The 20,369-nt window shown below is 43.5% G+C and overlaps 1 protein-coding gene across 4 annotated transcripts in view; it reads right to left on the reverse strand.

Moving 5' to 3' along the window:
- Nucleotides 1–20,369, reverse strand: part of zzef1 (zinc finger, ZZ-type with EF hand domain 1) — a 41,539-nt gene that overhangs the window by 19,034 nt on the left and 2,136 nt on the right. For 3 of the 4 annotated variants that reach the window (XM_084073786.1, XM_084073788.1, XM_084073785.1), the window contains exons 4-36: nucleotides 19,812–19,995; nucleotides 19,476–19,675; nucleotides 17,980–18,190; nucleotides 17,563–17,679; nucleotides 16,996–17,174; nucleotides 16,540–16,638; nucleotides 16,353–16,444; nucleotides 16,110–16,255; nucleotides 14,773–14,878; nucleotides 14,238–14,489; nucleotides 13,936–14,027; nucleotides 12,907–13,142; nucleotides 12,545–12,678; nucleotides 12,298–12,368; nucleotides 12,079–12,193; nucleotides 9,575–9,737; nucleotides 9,187–9,308; nucleotides 8,964–9,086; nucleotides 8,531–8,700; nucleotides 8,355–8,436; nucleotides 8,046–8,247; nucleotides 7,499–7,623; nucleotides 7,143–7,377; nucleotides 6,896–6,975; nucleotides 6,279–6,369; nucleotides 5,626–6,115; nucleotides 5,200–5,364; nucleotides 4,810–4,929; nucleotides 4,497–4,658; nucleotides 4,013–4,145; nucleotides 1,811–1,949; nucleotides 768–933; nucleotides 219–481 (exon numbers count right to left, since the gene is read on the reverse strand). In XM_084073786.1, the coding sequence (XP_083929912.1) occupies nucleotides 219–481; nucleotides 768–933; nucleotides 1,811–1,949; nucleotides 4,013–4,145; nucleotides 4,497–4,658; nucleotides 4,810–4,929; nucleotides 5,200–5,364; nucleotides 5,626–6,115; nucleotides 6,279–6,369; nucleotides 6,896–6,975; nucleotides 7,143–7,377; nucleotides 7,499–7,623; nucleotides 8,046–8,247; nucleotides 8,355–8,436; nucleotides 8,531–8,700; nucleotides 8,964–9,086; nucleotides 9,187–9,308; nucleotides 9,575–9,737; nucleotides 12,079–12,193; nucleotides 12,298–12,368; nucleotides 12,545–12,678; nucleotides 12,907–13,142; nucleotides 13,936–14,027; nucleotides 14,238–14,489; nucleotides 14,773–14,878; nucleotides 16,110–16,255; nucleotides 16,353–16,444; nucleotides 16,540–16,638; nucleotides 16,996–17,174; nucleotides 17,563–17,679; nucleotides 17,980–18,190; nucleotides 19,476–19,675; nucleotides 19,812–19,995 (5,265 nt within the window). The remainder of the gene's footprint in view (nucleotides 1–218; nucleotides 482–767; nucleotides 934–1,810; nucleotides 1,950–4,012; nucleotides 4,146–4,496; nucleotides 4,659–4,809; nucleotides 4,930–5,199; nucleotides 5,365–5,625; nucleotides 6,116–6,278; nucleotides 6,370–6,895; nucleotides 6,976–7,142; nucleotides 7,378–7,498; nucleotides 7,624–8,045; nucleotides 8,248–8,354; nucleotides 8,437–8,530; nucleotides 8,701–8,963; nucleotides 9,087–9,186; nucleotides 9,309–9,574; nucleotides 9,738–12,078; nucleotides 12,194–12,297; nucleotides 12,369–12,544; nucleotides 12,679–12,906; nucleotides 13,143–13,935; nucleotides 14,028–14,237; nucleotides 14,490–14,772; nucleotides 14,879–16,109; nucleotides 16,256–16,352; nucleotides 16,445–16,539; nucleotides 16,639–16,995; nucleotides 17,175–17,562; nucleotides 17,680–17,979; nucleotides 18,191–19,475; nucleotides 19,676–19,811; nucleotides 19,996–20,369) is intronic. The other variant, XM_084073787.1, reaches the window with a different exon arrangement.

Below are 20,369 nucleotides of genomic sequence, written 5' to 3' on the forward strand. Positions count from 1 at the left end.
TTGACAAAATACATTTTCATCGCTTTATCAATGTGGCAAACCCACAACAATGTTGTTGTAGCTGAAGATGAGCTTCACTTTGTATAATTGTATCCAATTATGAAATAAACAAATATATTTCAAAGGGCCAATGCAGAATGCCTCTGGAAGAATCCAACTTTCTTTAACTCAACTCTTTAACTCTTGACCTGAATGCAAAACAACTTCACCCTACCAACCTTTGCCTGTTTGTCCCTTGAGCAAGCACTCGGTTATGAGTTTGGAGCAGCGTGTCTGCAGGTCTGAGGCCAGGGTCAGGGTGCTGGCATCTAGACGCTCTCCCTCCAGCTGGTTTTTGCTGCTCAAGTCTGATGTGTAAAGGGCCAGTGCTGCAAACAGCAGCCATGAGTAGTTGTGTATATACGGCTGAATGAGACGGTGGCGGTCACTGATGCGTATGGTCACCATGGGGAACACCGTGATCCGATGGGTTGGCAGGTGGCTGGAGACGAAGAATGAAATGAGTGAGTTAATGAGAGTATGTGTCTAATTTAGAAAAAAGACAATCTACAAGATCATGCGTCGACATGTTGTGAATCATCTATATTGACATTAAAGTGCTTAAGTGTCAAGAATTGAACCACTAGAACCCTAGCGCATGTCATAATAGGCAAAAATTTGGCGAAAATAGCAGATCTACAAGCTCACAATGCATCACGTTGTAGAGCCCTGGCGGGCCCCGGTCAACCAAGTATATAGGATTTAAAAGTTTAATTTGTAAGTGCTACCTGTCGGGATACTTCTTTGCGTTATAACAGCCGAAGCACAAGTCGAAATCCTCGCACACGTTGCAGTTGATCCTGCTGCCTACGATAAGGCCCTGGCAATGGTCACAGGCATATTCCATGTTCACCATCTCATGGTCATCCTCATGCCCCTCTGGCTTGGCACCGCCTGGGTCAACCCATACATGGACACACAACACTTAGAAACACTAGGAATATTATATCGATGGCACATTTGAGTCAAGAGTAAGGAGGAGACATGCAAGTTCCAGTGTGTGTGTTTGTGTGTGTGTATATACATATATATAAAAAAAAATATTTACGTACAGTATATGCTATATCGTCGCTGTTGGGTGGAACTCTTGTATGTCCAAAACCGTTACTTTTCAGGAAATGGAATAATAATCCAATCCAATGTATTTATTATTCTGTGACAAGCTCTTTTTAATACTTTTCATTGGTTAAATATTTAGAAACCCTGCAGACAGACTTCACCACTTTTAACCTTGTGTCCCAATTTTGGGGATGTCATAGCTGTCATAGGTACTGGGGGCTGACTGGAAATGGGAAGGTCCTCAGTTCACACCCAGGCTCTGTGTGTCTAAGTCTCCCTGAGCAAGACACTAAAGCCCTAACTGCTGCTAATAGTTAAGATGGGTTAAAAGCAGAGGACACATTTCATGTATGTGCAAATACATTGTGACAGAAACACCCCCTTTCCGTTTTCGCATAAGCAAGCTTTCTCTCAAAAAAAAGTTTAAGATCTATGTTGGCTACTTTTGCGTGACGCTGTCATACGAATAAGTATAGAACAGCGCATTTTGTAAAAGTACATGGTTTTACGCCCTCTCCTCCGTTCATTTTTGAGTGCTCGGATACTTTCTTCTTTTTCATAGAATAGCGCCATTTATGAAAAATACATAAAAAGTTTAAATATGGAGATACAAGGTTTCTGCCTGACAGCGACGATAACATACAAAGCTGCTAGTACAGTAACAACAAATATATGATCAACCAAACACAGGTGGTTATATGTGTGAGCTCACTGAGGAAGCAGGTTTTGCAGAGGTCCATGTCCATGCACTGCAGGCATCGATAGCGGTGCCAGGGAGCAATCCTCTCACAGCCATCACATGACATCACCACATTGAACAGGTCACAGTAGCGTGCTATGAACATGTGCATCTGTGGACAGAACCATCAAATAAAATGTATACATTTGGGAGTTGCATTGCTTGAGATAACATTTATTAATTCAGCATATGAAATTGTTTTCTGAATATCTCTAAATTCTAAATCCTATATAAACGAATACTTAAATGTAATACCTTACAGTAAATATTTGGCCTGTCATAAACTGTGGTTACTGAGATCCTGGTTCTTTTGCACACATCAGCCACCGTCAAATATTTGCAGATACACACAGTGGATTTACAGTCTTACATCACTACAAAAGGTATCCTCTACAACTTTTGTTTGCACTCTCAACAGCGAGGACAGCAAATATTTGAAAACAAACCAAAGATACGGTCACACAGCAATGCAAACTGTAAATTTAACACTGCAAATTCAGAGTACTAGATGGATGGTGCCATCACAATGTCATTGATGACCCCATCACATTGAAATTCCATTTTAACCATGTTAGACTCATTGAAAACACACTGGCCCTCATTTATCAACGCGGTGCAGCCCGAATAATGAGCGTACGGCGTGATCACCGCACCTTTCGGCATTTATCTATATACCCTGACGTGGGCTTCATCCTACTTTACGCTGAGATCTCATGTCTGGTCGAGACCAGTTGTTGACGTTGGCTGCTCCCGTTTATTCCATTCTAGAACTGCAGAGCACCATTGTTTGACTGTCTGAGAGGCATCTGGACACATAATCCACTCATAAATGTATATATCTACACTAATAAATAATCCCTGTGAAAATATAACATTTTATAAAGTAATTTAAACAAACTGCTTTAACAGTCATTCGGTTAAGCTTGCAGATCTGCATGGCTGCATTGGCTATTTGAAAATAGCAGATCTACAAGCTCACAACAGGTTGCATCGCGACGCGTTGTGAGCTTGTAGCTATTTTCAGCGCAGCAGCGCTTCTACGAGATAATTTTTTGGAGCCCCGACCATCTTTTCACTGACAGTGAGGTCTACAAACTTACAGTAGCTTGTCCTATGTTATGGAGTTATGTCATAGAGAGTTATGTAGGCTACACAACCTGGCTGGGTTAAGGATATAAACCCGACGCTCCAATATTAACGTGGCGGCACGGAATCACTGCATTCCGCCCGAGTCTCATGTACTGCTACGCTACATGAAAGACAAAGTTGGGCGGGCGTGTGTGTGTGTGTGTGTGTGTGTGTGTGTGTGTGTGTGTGTGTGAGAGAGCGAGACAGCGAGAGAGCGAGTGAGAGAGGCGTGTGTGTGTGCGTGTGTGGCGAGCGGGGGACGTTTCTTATTGGCTTTTCATGTCTTTGGTCGTATTCTGGTTCGTCTTCATGTCGTAAAATCGGGGCGTTTTGAGAATATTTAAGGGCGTGTTATTTAAATGACGCTCGTTTCAGCCTTGACATTTATCAACGCTGGGACCAAGTGTAAGCTCGGATCAGCTGTGTAGGATGCGTTGATAAATGTGACTTCGATGTTGGTGTACGGCCGAATATATGGAAAAATATACGCCGGTTTATACGCTGCGTTGATAAATGAGGGCCATTGTCCTTGTTTAATGGGGTTATATAGTAAATAGCATGTTTGATATAGCATGTCTGATAAAATAAATATCAATTATCTAAATATTGAATCAAGCAACTTAAAATCTGTCTGGGGTTCATGCAAAAGGCAGAGTAGACCTTTTTATTCAGAGTAGAATGACCCCAGGAGTGTTTTAAAGTAAAACACCCCTTTAAGATAAAATACAGACAGTAAATGTAAGAATCTGTTTGTTTCTTTCTTGCCTTGCTCATCACTTAACAGGACACAAGAAGGCACATACTGTAGGGCGATGTTTGCTAAGAGTTTAGACATGTCATTTCTGACATCCCTTTGTTATGGCTAGTCAGGTAACAACTAGCACTTTATGTAATGTTTGTTTTCTATAAGGTTTCTGTGGATTCAAGTTAGATCCATTATTCTCTCAAAACTGTACCGTTTTCCATCCTTTGGGTCATTCAGGCATGACGTTCAGGGCTGGTCCCCCCCCCCAGTCAGTTCCCTTGAGTATTGTTATTATATCGTACCTTTCTCCTGTCGTCCATGGAGCCCTCCTCATCAATCTTGTCATACCATTTCATAAACATCCCGTCCACGCACTCATCCATCCAGTCCTGATTCTTCTTGTAGTCTGCTATTTCATCCTCCTCTGTCCACTGACTGTTGAGTTGAAATCACATCAGATAATGATTACTCTCTGCATGCTTTTTTGTTTTCAGAAATACTTCTTTGTCATCTGTATACTGATAGCAACAATGTGTGAGTAGGACTGCCCATGTGCGCTCATTTCTATTGACATACTGTACGTACTTAATACCCTCTCTGCTGCTTTTGACACATACTAGTGTACTAAAAGGGCCCATCACATCCATGAGCTTGGAAATCAGACAATGAAACACCAAGTAGTTTGGTGGGTCTATTTTTTACAACAATGCCATTTTTTGTGCAATAAATACTCCATGTAGCACATGTCTAAAACCACCTCAGGGTGGTGCCCCATGTCTCTGTTACCTGATGGCAATGTCGTGAACACTGATGTTTTCCTGTGACATGCTGAGCAGGAGGTCGGGCAGCTTGATCTGCAAGAAGAGGGCGAGGTCCTGCACCCCCCAGTGCATGTCTAGAAGGTGCAGCAAGCAGGTCTGCACACAGGACAGGGCAGGCAACAGCGCTCTGTGGACATGGACAGGTGGAGAAAAAATGCATGTAAGATGTGTTTAGAGGGTAGCCGCGTATTGATCATTTACAGATGGTGGCCATTTTGCTCATCACTTGGGGAAATATGGTTAATAGTATGATGTTAGCTAGAAGGAAAGAGCCTTACTTCTCATTGAGGCTGCTGAAACCTTGCACTGCCTCCACCAGCATCAGCACCAGCTTGTGGTAGGAACACTGGACCTCCTCTCTCAGCTCCTGCCCGCTGCCGGACAACTGAGAGTAATAACTGGTAGGAAGGAGAAGGAAGAGGATACCTTGAATAGGAGTTATTAGTTACAAAGATTGTCTAACCCCTAAAGGGGGAATACCAAGGGAAACAACATGCAAGGCCCTTCCATTAATGAATTATTCATCTGTGAAGAATAATAACTGTCTGCCAAATCCAGGAGGTGATTATGGGAACATTCTGTGGAGGCCGTGGTTCATACTCACAAATGTCCATTGCACTTCTTGATCAATGGTACAAAAATGATATTTTATTCTCAATGGCAAATACCTAGTGAAGTCTTTCTGGCATGCCAGCAGCTCCTGTAGGAACAGAATGCATGGGGCCTGGAAGAGATGTGGCGTTCCCAGGGACTGCAAACACTGTTGAACCGTCTCCAGGACCTTGCACACGCTCAGAGCCTGGGCTTTGTTTAGGGACAAAGTCTGCAGAATGCTGCAAAATAATAATAATAATAAATAGTAAATATTAACTTTGTCTGTCAGGAATCACACAAGGAACTGGGGATTGTGTAAATCAAGCCTGAGTTCTGTGCAGACAGACAGAGGAATGATAAGCCTGATTTATAAACTTTTGCTCGCCGGTGCGGCACCGATCTACAAGCTCACACGACAACACATCGCGCAGACCTGCTATTTTCAGCACATGAGCACATACACTGCCGAGTATAAATGAAATGAAGAAATTGTTACACACCTGGCTGTGGTGAGAGCCTGGTCCTTCATGTAGTTGAGGATGTCTTTGAGTATGGGGAAGCGCTCTTTGACCGAGGGGACTGTGCGGGGCTCTTCCATTGAGCGGTAGGAGAGCAAGCGCAAGCATCCACGACTAAAGGTGGCTTTACGGGGGAAGGTGGAAGGGGATGCTGGCTCCCCTGTCTGGGATGAGATGCTCTCTGTGGATCCCCTGTGACCATGGCTGGTGGACCCGGGCCCCACCTCAGAGGATGAGGAGCTTGGGGCCTGAGCCTTAAGGAGCTGGCTCTGACCTTTGGCCTCATTGTCTCCCTCAGGTGCTGCTGCCGCTGAGGGGCTCGCCTGGAACACTCCTTCTGACACTGAGCCGGAGCGGAGGAGAGGAGCGCTGCTGCCCTCTGCTGTGGAAGTGGAAGCATCGCTGTCCTGGAAAGCTGCTCCACTCGGGGCAAACCTGAACAGCAGGAGGCTTTTCTCGATGCAGCCCTCAGCTTTAGGGAGACATGACATTGACCATTATTCATGCAGCTATTATATTGTCTTACATCATACTCACCCAGATGGGGTATGACATGGCTAAGTAAAATGGCTGCCATGTCAATATGGTTACATTTGCGGCCCATCAGAATACTCAAAGGAAGGCGGTTTGCTCACCCAGCGTCTCCATCGTGACCTCCCCATGACCTCCCTCCTTCTCATCAGGAACATTCATTTTGCCAACCAGGTATCTCTGCTTCATTTCCAACTTGCAAAAAAAGACACAAATACATAATAAGTATCAACTTTCAATAGTAGTATCTTTAGATCAAAACTGTACTGTAGCAGTCAGAGGTGTAGTCTAGGTGAAACATATATACGGTACAATACATCATGTGTTAACTTCACTAGGATTTTCTGTAAGCCCACAACAAAATGAGCAGTGATAAGTGATGTCCCCTGCAATATTGATACTGGTTGAATTATCCCCTTCAAATTATATATAATATAATATTACTCCTCTTAACAAAACCCCCATCTAAGAAAGTTGACCTATAGTAAAGCATCAACCCTTAAATATACCATAGTTGGTTTCACTAGTTTATTTAGCCTATTATTATAGCAATCTGTATGCACGATGTGTTTGTTTATTGCGTCTATGTTTTTAGATCGGTGAGTCTTGAAGGGGTTGCAAGTTTTTTGGAGGGGTCACCAGCCAAAAAGGTTGAGAACCACTGGACTACACCACCGGCAGCAATACATTCAATTAGATGACTCCTTCCAAAAACACTCACCATCCATGTTCTGATGCCATCGGCCAGGGAGTACACATGTACAAAGTCTTCATTCAGACACGGCTTGCCGCCCTGACTGACTACTTGTACAAAAACAAGAAGGGGGGGAGAAATCATGACGAGCTGCTCAAGTAAATGAACCTTCAATTTTACAAAAACAAGCTCTATTAAAGCAGGACTATAAACTATAAACATGAATATTATAGTTTTATGCCCTGTGACTAATAATTCTAATATACAATATTACCATAGATTTTTAGGGCATTGCTCAGGGCCGGTGTGTGGTATACCATGGCTGCCCAGATGGCATTTACAGCCTGGTCGACCTTTGGCCCGGTGCCTATCTCATTCCTCATTGGTTGCTTTCTACAGGACTGCATGAGGGTCCTCATCAGCTCCGTTCTGCTGTCAGTTGGATCCTGTGAAGGATTCCATCTGGCAAGGTCTTCCAGGAAGCTTGTGAATTCTTCAGGATGGCATGTCTGTGTGTAGAAGAAAAAGAGAACTCAGCAACACACAGCATGACATGGTATATACTACATATAGTAAGCATTAAGATTACTACACATAATACACAACTACAATAAACACCACAGATCATACCTGGTTTGTGTGTGTACCCACGTCCTTTGACTCATGCAGTCCGTGTTTGAAAACTGGTTTCCATAAAGGCGAGGACTGAACATGGGACATCTTCCCTGCTGGCAGCTCCTTCACACTGCGAATCTCTGTTAGGGATAGAGAAAGAAAACTGTTGGTTATACAAAGGACAGCATGAAATATAACTTTTAAAGCAGTGGCATGGCTCACACCCTATGTAAAAGATCTACTTTTTTTTTTTTTTTTTTTTTTCAATCAATTGTTAGTTGTTTTTAATTTTCTCCTCAGTTTAGTCATTGCCAATTCCCCCCATGTTTATATAGTCCCTGTCACTGCCAACCACTGCTGTGGGGAGGGTGTAGACAACCAGGTGTCTCCTCCAATACACATGGAGTCGCTAGAGCAGAAACCCTCCTCTGCTTGGCTTCCAACCCACGAACATGAACAATTCCAGCCAAGCCGGAGTCACCGTGGAGAAACCCCACCCAGCCTTCACGGTGGTGGGCAGTGTGATCTGTTGACACGAGCCTGTCAGACCATAAAGTCTCACCGTGTGGAGACTTGAGGGCCATCGTCCTAGACGCCAAGCGACCCATGAGGCGAGCCACCAGCAGCTGCAGGTCCGACATCCAGGAGACTGTGATGTCTGGCAGGCCCAGGGCTGTCACAGAGAACTTGTAACCCCACTCATTGTTGCTGCTGTCGGAGTGGAAAAGGAACTGCAGCTGAGGGCCCGTGTCAAACGTTACTTTCTGCAGGAGAGCCGGAGAAGAGACAAGGAAGAGATGCCGGAGGTTTGATTATCTTTCTCTTGTGTTGACGTTAAGAAACAAGTTGATGGTGCTGACCCACGTCTTACCTTTGGCCACTTCTCTGTTCCGACCTTCATGTCATAACGAACCTTTCCACCTCTGGCATCAGTGAACTCCAGGTAGTCGTACCTGGGAATATTCAGAGACAACGGAGCACTGGTAAATGTCATGTGTTCGTATGTAAAACATACCAGAATGTCTACGGTTTTACTTTGCCATTCACCTTTTCTCTGTCTCACAGCGTTCGTCGAATTCCACCTCAAAGGAGGTGGCGCCCGGGCAGGCAAAGATGGTGGTCTCATGACGGCTGTTCTCATAGTTGTGCGGCGACTCCATGTTCCAGGTTCTCAGGACTACCGGCTGCTGTGGCTGTTGGCAGCTTTCCTGGTCCACCTGTAACAATTTGTTAAAACAATTATCCACTTGAACCCTATACACTTTGTTGACCTGTGTCCTACTACACTCGGCCCGCTACGTTTTTCCCTCTATGCCAAATATTTTCGCTGAAAATAGCAGATCTACAAGCTCACACATACCAACACTCCGTCCTTTGGCCGGACGGGCGTCGACGATTACTAAAATCAAATTAAACAATTTGATACATTTTCTGTTAATTGACTTCCCACAGCAATTACCAGATGTGAGTGTAGGCTCACCTTGGAGAAGATGTCTCCTGTATCACTGGAGAGATTTTTTAGAAGTTCCACCAGAGAAGAGAAGCTCTTCAGCAGCATACTGTGGGGGATGTCCAAGGAACACAGCTCCAGGAGGAATATCATCTGATGGGTGAATATAACACTTATTATATTCATTTTTCACAGTTTTAATGACACTGCACTGTCCTATCTTGTTAATATTATTGACAATATAATGCATTACCAGTTGTCTGGTCACCATGGCCAGGATGGAGCTGCTCAGTTTGGCAGTGATTTCAGCCCCACTATATTTCTCCAACAGGGAACTCAGCACAGACTTGGTGCTGCCTAAGAACTGATCCACATCTATAAAGGAGGCAAGAGATGGACATGTACCTTTCACTCCATACAAATCTTAGCATTAACTCACAATGCAATCCCTTCCTGTTCAGCCATTCTTTAAACTATTGAGTCAACACAATAACAGCAGCTTTGTGCTCTAACGCATTATTTCATAATAACTAATCCCAGAGGACTTGTAAAACTTCGATGTACTAATATTATTATAGTCCTGAAAAGAAAAGCTTTACAAAAGGTTAAAGGGTAAATGTCAAGTGTTCAAGTTTCCTCACATTTGAGCAGGATGTCCCTGGCCAGCTCTCCGGCAGTGGAGGAGGCCCCTGCTTTGAGGTGAAGGTAGCACCAGGAGAGGAGGCTTCCCTGCAGAGCCCAGAAGAGAGACAGCAGCACGGTGCGGCTGGCCCCGCCACTCACATCCACCATCATCACCTCACACTGGCACAGGATGGTAGAGGAAGACACCACATGAGCACCGCTACATTTGTTTTTAGGTTGTTGGTTAAGGGCAAATAAAACAACAATTCAGAAGAACCTCCCCCCTAAAAGGTGGGGATGATTGTGCACCACATATAAAACAGAACGTACTATTTTGATTCACTTTGCACTCGCTCTGGTGAAGGCTATACAAGCCTTAACACATCGAGTGCCATAAACGGTCCGGACCGTTTTTGAGAATCCAAATGAGGAGTGCCGAAAACGGTCCGGACCGTTTTTGACCCAATTCTATTTTTATACGTGTCGTGGGGCCCACGTGGGGCTCTAAAACGAAACTTTGGGATCATCCAAGGAGTTTCTGAGAAGGAGAGGCCGGATGTGGCTCCATGTCAAAAAGCCTTCCGGTCGGCATTTCCAATGTTATCTCCTTGACTAAAAGCTTAATATCTCCATTTCTTTTTAACGTGGTGGAAGCGAGCCGTTTTCGATCGGCGATCACTCTGCAATGGAGGATTGTGTTGGAAATATTATTGTTCCAGGCGTTAGTCGGGACCCTCCGCCGTCTCGCACGCACGCTCTGTTTACATGCACTTCCGCATCGGGGCTTCTACAGCACGAAACGTATAACGTAAGTGGATGGAAGAAATGCAGGCACTGAACGTATAATATTTTAATAAACCTCTGGCACCCAATGTGTCAAACACGTTAGCAGCTGGAGGATTAAAGAAAATTGTCAACTGAGCTACTTGTCTTTCATCTATTATTTTAACTCTCCTTCAATTTTTTGTTAAAACCTTTGAGCTTGTGTTATTCCTGTCTAGGGTCACAGCTGGTAGAGGTAAGAGATCTTTTGTTTTCCGGCCTGGGAAACGAGCTGAATAGAGAATTGTTTTACTTTAGACCAATTATGAGTTGGCTGTCAAATAAAACCTAACATTATCTTTTAATATTGCATCCTGAGCAAGGTTTCCATTAGACGATATATATCGGCCATTGACCGATAACATTTTACTTGACTGTTAATTATAAACATCACCGGCCACTGTGGCCGGCTGGGACAATGCTGTTATTATTTTATCATTTGAGCATATTATTAATATTATTATTTGGATAAAGGAACAACATTGCAATATGTAAGTTATAACCATTAAAACTTATCATAATAATTTAAAATGTTATCATGATCTTAATGTCAGTGTGGGTTAATTCCCGACTGCCTTCTGTGCGCACTGCAGTTATCTGATAGATCAGCCTATTCGTCATACAATGGTGTCGCGTGTTGAAAATATCAGACCTACAAGCTCACAAAACGTTGCAAGTTCAACGCGCCACCTTGTGACCTTGTAGGTCTGCTATTTTCGATGCGCAACACCGTGGTACAACGAAGCACAAATCAGGCTTTACACAGCTGCGTTTCTCTCCTCCTGATCAGCACTGAGTATGGGTCTTCTTGGTTCACTCGGGTATTACATATAATAAACAGACCCGGGGTACCAATCAGTAATAGAATCTGAACCAACCTGGACCGAATCCACGATAATAAAACGGGCCCGAACTCACATGGGTCGTGGATATTATACAAGCAAGCACATGGAGAAAGACAGTGGTGGAATAACCTTGTGCCATCATGAACTTAACATAACAGTAACAAAACCAAACAAAAGCTGACGATGTAGGTTACTGCATATTACGGTTGAATGAGATGTAAAGCCCCAAACATAGGCTATATAGTTTGTTTATACTGTGCGACAGAGTCGCGCAAGCAGTTCACTCTCACGCCCCGCTGACTTTATTAAGTTATTTTTGGCAAGCGACACCTCTGCATGATGGAGTAGATATTCTTTAGGAAATTATAAAACACAGGAACAGATTGCATCTGTGATAAAGTAGATAAAAGCGCAGCGAGTAATGAGGTGTAATGATCAGTTGGGTGGTTCAATCACTGGACATGCACGTACAGTATCTGCAAACACCCATGTGACGTTTATTATAATATGGCCGATTAATTTATTCTTTGGCCGGAAAATTTCAAAATTGTCGGTCACAGTGGCCGGACCAAAAATTGGCTAGAATATTAGACCGGAGTCCATCAATTATTAGCAAGTATTTCCACATCACACCAAAGGCACAATATTAGTATTGTCGTACTATGCAAGAGGCAACCTGGTGTAGTATAGTCACCACGTGGGCATGCCACATCTATCTTGTAACCATGGCACAACTAACGGGACCACACCAGGTTAAAATGTAATTTAAGTTAAACGGACTAGATCATTTGCTTATCACTTAGCAGAACGTAAATACTGAGATATTTCTATGAAGAAAATGAAGGACATCTGACCTCTCTGGTTGCTACTAGAAGCAGGGTCTCCATAACTGACAGGATGGGGCTGATGTCAAAGTCTGAGGGAGCTCCTTTGGGTGGGAGCAAGAGAAGACCGCTAGGATCCTGGTCACTGTAGGGACAAGATGAAAGGAAAAAACATGCTCCAGTTTGCTGTAATACACTGGGTTGCACGTACATTGTGGATCTGATGTGCATGAATCAACACATGCTTACCTGAAGTAATTACACAGAGATGCAAAGGTCACCTTCACTGACTTAGGCTGATCCTCTTCTGTGATGTTTTTCTGGGAGAACAAAAAGGTTAAACATATTTAGTGTCAAATATTCTTTCAAAAAGAACACAGTAAAATCCTCATTGTTAATCCAACTTTTATGCAAATGATTACACTCTCGGGAGTTAAATTAACATAAATAAATTGGATTTTGCTATGAAGGAAAGGGAATTCTCTCACAGTCTTACCATCATGTTGAAGAGTTTGTCCCTCCTGCTGTGTTTATCGGGGAAGAAGACAGCCGCTCCATTAAGAATGGCCTTGATCGCCTCCTTCTGCAAGACTTTCTCCACCAACTCCTCCGCCTCAAGAGCGTCCACAACTAAAATAACAACAAAACTCAGTCTCACGTTCACAAACTACATTTTCAGAATTAGGGGACACAGATCATGACTTACACACTGCCAAAACAATACAGGGTTTCCAGAAGAGAAATATTCTCTACCAGAATCTAAAATGCACAAATGATTAACTACATCTGAAGCAGCTGTAGACAGACGTTTTGCTGTGTCAATAATGACTATGGCTGTATGCAGGGTGGAGGTCTTACTGTGGCAGAGGTGAGTGTAGAGCTCCCACACAGATCTAGCAGGGTCAGACTGAGGGTCAGACTGAGTGTCAGACTGAAGGTCAGCACTGCTGGATGGAGATGGACAAGGTTCTGCGGCTGCCACCTCCATCCCCTCGTCTGGGTCACAGGTTTCCAAAGGGTTGGGGAGCATGGGAAAACAGTTCTGAAGCAGCTGGAGCAGTAGAACTCTGCTCTTCATCACCTCCTCTCCCTCACTGAGCACATACACACATTAACAAGCACACATAAACAACATCAGACGTTATGCCTTAATAGGACGTAGTGGTGACTGAATCAGTGAACACATTGTAATCACTTAATCAAGTTTGGATTCCTGAAGTCAAATAGGACACAAATGGAAATGTTACTTGCTTTTAATGTGCTCTTTGACCTCTGAACAGTCTAATAGCACTAATATAGTTTAATTTTAATTAATTTCTTATATCATACAGTGCAATGACTGTAAGCATTTACTTATGCAAGAATTGGAATGTGAGGAACACGGAACACTTTTATGAGTGATGTTATTATCTGCTGATTTACTTTTTATTTTTATAACTATCATATCCCACGGGGGAACTTCAGTTTTCAGCTTCACCCAGCTGAGTGGTGCCTACAGAGGAGCATGGAGAGGGGAGCAGTAAAATCCTCCAGAGTCCTAGGCGGGCTCACTAACCACTCAGCTTATTGTGAAGGATCATGATATCCGAACTGTTATCTGATCACTAATCTCTCAAGAACAGATTCCGAGCTGCGCAAATTCAAAGGAAAACAAAACGGCAGAGGGGGCTGTTTTTTCCTTTTTATTGACGATGGGTTCCCAGATTGTCTGATCACAGACTTTGCACTGACCGGTCAAATATGGACGGAACTCACATATGGCGATTAGAAGATTGGATGTTAGATTGTCTAGAATGACCACTGTAACCATAGCCTAAGACACTGGTCAAGCCAATGGCAATTAGTGGGCACAGGATATGAAGAACAATTATCGGTCTCACTACTCACATCTCCCTGAGTTTACTGTAGAAGTTCCAGAACAGGGTGAGGTTGAGACCACTGAAGTCCAGGAGCAGCTTCTGCTTGAAGTGGGACACATCCTACAGAAAAGCAGAAAACAGTTGGCCATTATTATGCCTGATTTATACTTGGATGCGCATCATGTTGCGCACCGAAAATAGCTGGTCTACAAGCTGCAATGAGACGTGTTGTGAGCTTGTGGATCTGCTATTGTCTGTGCGACACCGCCGCGCAGCTAAGTATAAATCAGGCCTTCAACAGGGAAATTAAGTGGCAGGATGCTTGAATACCTTGAGTGGTCTTGAGTAGTGATGAGAGGTTACCATGTCTCGTGTAAGCTGCTGGATGAAGAACAGGGTCTTGTTCAGCAGGCTAAGTCCGGTAACTGCATCACCGTCTGAGCCTTCTGCCTCTGGGCTGAGGTCGTCCAGGTCCCCCAGCCTCTCTGCCCCGAGGCACAAGTAACCACTAAAGCTGAGGGACTGTACCCCCAGGCGCTCGGCAGAGTCCTGCCTGGCACACAGGAACTTCACCATGAGAAACTGTGAAGACATGGTGATGGACAATATACCATGTTAATGGCGGATGCTTTGACGGACAATATACCACGTTCACGGAACGGCAGATGCTTTGACCCACTCTGGGACAGCTATGGCTGTAGGAACCATACACGTTAACACTCTAGAATGAGCAGCATAAAGCTGTTAAATTACTATGGAATATTATGTTGACATAGAACACATAAAAAAGGTGAGTTAAAATGAAAATGAAAAATCTTAATATTGTGTATTGTTTAATGGATGCGAAGCCAGGGGTAGCACAGACCTTTGCAACACGACACTGTTGCAGCTTGATCTCCACGTCATTCCAGTCATCTTCCAGCTCGAACCAGCCAATGGGCTCATCCTCCGACTGGGTTGGAATCCTCACACTGCAGGGTCAGATGACAGCATGGGCAGTAAGCTATTTGCATAGATAAACCATTCACATGGAGCCCCTCGAACTTGCCAGGCCTTGCATGACATTTGTTCTATAATTTTAGATGGTTCGACGGGTCACATTTTACTAAATATATATATTATAATTATAATCTTGTGTTCTTCCGACTTGTGAAATGGCTTGGGCCTCAAGTCTCAAGAAGAGCTTCTACCCGGCCACTGTTAGAGCCATAAACAAGACATGAAACAAAAAACAGACAAAAAAGAAAGTGTGATGGCACCCGTAACTATAATTATTCCTGCACAGATTGTACTCTTTCCTCTAATGCTATGCTGCTGTTGCTGCTATTCTGTATACATGGTTTGCCTTATTGCACATTCTCTTCAGTTGTTCTTATGCAGATTGTTGCTATTGCTACTGTAGTATTTTTTTCACAAGGCTTTTTCTCATCTCATCATTCCTACCTTTTAATATCTTATCTTAATTTTTCTTAGCTTTATGTTGTAGTGTTGTAATGTTGCACATTATTTTTGCAGACCTCACACACTGAATTTCGCTGCTTGTTCTTGATTATTTTTTATCAATTGCTTTTAGGTGAGATTGAGAACAGTATTCTATAGGTCAAGTCAAGCTTATTTGTATAGCCTGTAATCACTAAAAAGGGTTTAACAGGCCCACATTTAACAAAGGAAACAAAACAATACTCCCTGACCTCAGACCACCAATCAGGCTTTAATTGATTTAGCACTTCTACTGTATCATTCTGAGTAGCCAAGGAATGCAGTTCTTTGATTTATTTACCTTTCTGTAATCCATCCTGCTCATGACTACAGTAGCTGCACTGATACAATTCTTACTATTATCTGATTACGTTTTGGTTCACCTGACTTTGCATGTAATAACAACAACAACAGAAACCATGTCAATGCATATTGGTGGTGTGCAAGGGCACTCTTTAAAGCATCAAGAAATGGGATAGTTATGGACAGTTTGATATCCATGTAAGTGATGACAACTATACTAAATGGACTATTTTGTCATTTGGAGATCTGCAAATACATTTTAGAGAGCCACTTGTGACCTGCAAGCTCCACAGAGGGTACCAGGCATTATACCGACAGTTGGCTGCTCCTAATGTCCTCGCTTTGAGATTATCAATTAAAATATTAAACTGAAATAACAAGACAATCACTAACACATCAGATTTTGCCAAAAGTCCTCACTTGTCTTGTACAAACTCCTTGTAGTCCTTAAAGTCCCACGAGTCGTATTTTTTGAATCTTCTGAAATGCTTCTCCGCATCAAAAGGGTCAGTTTCCTTGTATGCAAACACCAAGCCGCACTTTGCTCCGATGGCTCCTTTTCGTACCTTATCATACAAAGCAGACAGGAGGTGATATGTACGTACGTAAATACCAAATGTAATTTTTGTAAACAGTTCACAGAGTAATGAAAAGCGGCCTCACTTTGATCTTCATCTGAGTGATCTGGAAGTTGCTCTGGTCCTCTGTAGACAAGATGATGCTGGCTTTCTTTCGCCCACTCTCTGTGAGAAAACCTTTGAAAAAACACAACGTTCAATATCACTTTAAATAATAATGCATACGGTACTCCAACAAACAAATACCCATCATCTCCAACATCCTATCATACCATCTCCTGTGGAGGGTTCCGTTAGCATGTTCTCTGGTCCAGACTTCTCTTCCTTGCTCTTCACATCACAGGCCTGAAGGTGCAGCTGGAGGGGCTTCCCTGGACAAATGAATAAATAAACAGGAGAAATGAGCATTTCAAGATATTTATGTGTAATGGCAAGAGCATTCATGAGGTTGGAGATCCTGCTCAAACACTGTCAGCCATGATTTAGCAAAGGCTTTTTAACTTGTTACATGAGTTCTGAGTGCCTTGGACTTATATTATCTATAAAGATTCTAATCCATATTCGTAAAGTGGGAAGGGCTGATCCAACAGAATCACAGCACCACAACTTTGCCGTAGATTTTCTCCTCTCAGGGTCCACTAATACTGATTCTATGCATCACTTTCTTGTAAGTGTTACAGCTTTCTTTCGTTCTCTGGCCTACGGTTTCAAATATCTCCTTGTGTTACCATTTCGGTATAGCAGCCGCAGTCTGACGGAGGCCATGGAGGATATGAGGGAGGAAGCTCTGTACTCGGCCTCCAGGTGATCACTAATGCCAGAAAGGGCCTGCAACACTTTGGCCACGCTGCCTCGAGCCAAGGCAAAAGCTAGCAGGGTCAGCTCTGCATCAGGACTCACACAGCAGCTAAACAGAGAGGACAGACAAATGTGTGTAATTAGCTTCTAATCTAATGACAATAAAATGTAATTAATGGCTTTATTCTCAAGTGTAACTACTAAGAGCATAGGTGACACTCCAATGAATATAAAAAAAAGCTTTTTTACTTTTTATTTTTTGGGTAATTGCCGTTTTATCCTTTTACTTCTGTGTGTGCATGTATATGTTTGCGTGCGCATATTGCGCGCTCGTGTGTGTGTATGGGTGTGTGTGTAATTGTGCACCTTATTCACCTGTCTACCCTAATATTAGTTAGCATACATTGTATTAGATCATTATCATATTCAATGATGAAAATTAGCTCAGCGTAGCAATGACATGTCACTGATATTATTAAAAGAGGGTTGATCATTACTCTGCTATCCTGAGGAGAAATCCATCCACTTCCTCCAGGATGTTCATAGAGAAGAACTTGGGGAACTCGGTGGATGACGGAGTTAGGGACAACGGTGGCATGTGCCGTAAGGCTTTCCTAGGAAAATAACAAGATAGCCTCAGAAACACAACTCAAAACACAACTCAAACAAAGAAGCAGCCTCATGTTAAATTTGTAAGCATAACACTTTTCATCTAGAGAAGGGGTTTGTCCGTCAAAAGTAGATCAATCACAGCTCACACCACTAAGTGCATGAACAGATGGGTGTGGGTTCCCACAGCCAAATATGACATAAGTGCAAAATGGGTGCCATGTGAATATGGTTAGTAACAATAGATAGTCTCTAAGACATGATATTAAACCCCTTTACAAGCCAAAATGATAAGTGATTCTTACTGTGTGCTCTGAAGGACAGTCTGCGCCAGGACAGGGTTGGTCTCCATCGAGGCAGTGACCAGGGAGGTGAGGAGAGACAGGTACCAGATGGCCGAGGCATCGGAAACAGATACCTCTTTACTTTTAGTGATCTGATAGCCGAGGGTCTTCAAGCCGTGAATCCGAGTGTCACATCCATCACTCAGGCACCGCTTGATGTTGATTTGGATGTCTGAGGGAGAGATCATAGGTTAGTGCGATGATGAAATACTAGAGGTTTGGGCCGCTACGCGTCCCTCACAACTACGCCCACCGCCAATCCGACTGATATGCCCATTTATGGAGATCTCTGTATCTGTCAGTCCTTGTCCCCTTCACGCCCATATATAGAGAGCTCTGTATCTATCAGTCCTTGTCCCTTTTATGCCCATATGTGGAGATCCCTGATATCATCAGTATATGCCCATATATGAGCATGCCCCCTTTTGTGCCCATAGGCATATATGACACACATTGAGGTAGACGACGCACTCCATATTTGGGCGTAGCTGTATTGGGAACTCCTTATATGGTTATGGCTGAGTCATGGTGACATGAGCGTGACATCAGAGGTCCACCCGCTGCCGGGGGCCGGCCGGCCAATTTTAATATAGTATGTAACGTACAAAAGAATACCTGTCCTTTTGACAGGTTATAAATAAAACAAGACATACAGTAGCTAATACTGCATAGCCTCCCTGTCCAATCTTTAGCTATTGATAGTAAGTTTAAGTTACTACGTGTGCAGTTTGATAATGAAAGACCTCATCCTCACCTCATTTGGACAAATGGAAATAGTTATCATTATAAACATGTCTCCTATAATGCAAGTAGAAAAGTGCTTCACAAAAACAATGTTGGGTGTAACTATGAGATTTGGTTTTATTCTCTTTTCAGCTTTTGGGCTATGAGCCAACTTTCACACACTTGAGTTTCACTTTTGCTTCTACTTCACCAGGCATGAATTCCTACTGTAGACCAGTGGTTCTCAAACTTTTTCATGTCAAGGACCCCCAAATTGACACTTATTAGCCCGCGGACCCCCATTCGAAAAGATAAGCCAGGGACCCCCATAAGAGAAGATTTTTACGGCTCTCTAGCAGTGATTCTCAACCATTTTCATTTCAAGGACCCCCAGTTTGACATGCATTAGGCTACGGACCCTCATTTAATGGCATTTCTATCCCTGGGACCCCAATTTATATTGTAAAATCTATGTTAATTTAACTCTGAGAGTACGTTACAGACCCCTAAGGGTCGATTTGGTTACTATCCATCATTTAGCTGGGGACCCCCTGGAACCCCCTCAAGTACCCCTGGGGGTCCCCGGACCCCACTTTGAGAACTGACGCTGTAGACTATTCAGGCTTTCATGGCTGGGGTGGTTCTGTAACTTCTGTTCTGTGACATCATGCACGAGCTGGGAATGTGATTGGTATACTTTTGAGGGGACACACATACTGTAGATCACAACTTACAGGGGTGCGTGATGTTGGCATTCTCCAAGAGAGCGACATAACCAGTGACGTTGCTGGGAATGCGAATGTCACGGATCTCCTGCAGGGAGCGTCGGTTCTTCCCAACGGCTACGGACACCAGCTGAGGCATGTAGCTGTGGTCATTGGAGGCCACGGCAATAGCCAGGCGTCTCAACACCACATCTGGTTTCATTTTTAACCTGGGAACAAAAGGAAGACAGCGGCCCTCATTAAAAATTAATGGCAAAATTACATTAAATGCCCACACGTCAAGCATCGGCTATGTCAACCCATGTGGGGGTAGTGCTGAAGTCTCTCCTGGCCAGGAGCGCTTACCTTATCCAGTGCGAGCGTGCGCTGCCGTCCGACTGCCAAAAAGACCCCGTTTCCCCATTTGTCATCTTGTGAATGTCAGCAGCATTGGATGAAGCTTCTATGAAGCTGAAACACTGTGTGACCACTTTCACCTTGTCCACCTCTGGGTCCCGGTTCAGCTCTGCTCTGTACTGGATGTCTAAGTCTGATGTGAAACAAGAGTATAAAGACACTACAACATATTGTTGCTTAAATACACAGATGGCTCAAAATTGTTCTAATTGGCAGGGCAGAAAAGCTCCTTTAGCAACAGACTGTTACACCCACGTTGCGAGAAGGAGCGCTTCAGGAGATCTTTTCTGCCTGCAGCAATAAGACTCCTCATCTGGTTGGCTTGATCAGGCATATAAGGATGGGGGATGTTGAATTCAAGCCATTGGACTCGTAGTGTTCGGTCTGTAGTCTTTTTGTAATGGAAGTTGACTATGCTTAGATGCCTATTTTAGATGTTTTTTATTATAATTTGTTTTATTGATGTCTCTATGAGAGCTGGTGTAACACCTTAATTTCCTCTCTGGG

Source organism: Gymnoscopelus microlampas (genome assembly GCF_963454915.1).
Source record: "Gymnoscopelus microlampas genome assembly, chromosome: 12".
Classification (NCBI taxonomy): Eukaryota; Metazoa; Chordata; class Actinopteri; order Myctophiformes; family Myctophidae; genus Gymnoscopelus; species Gymnoscopelus microlampas.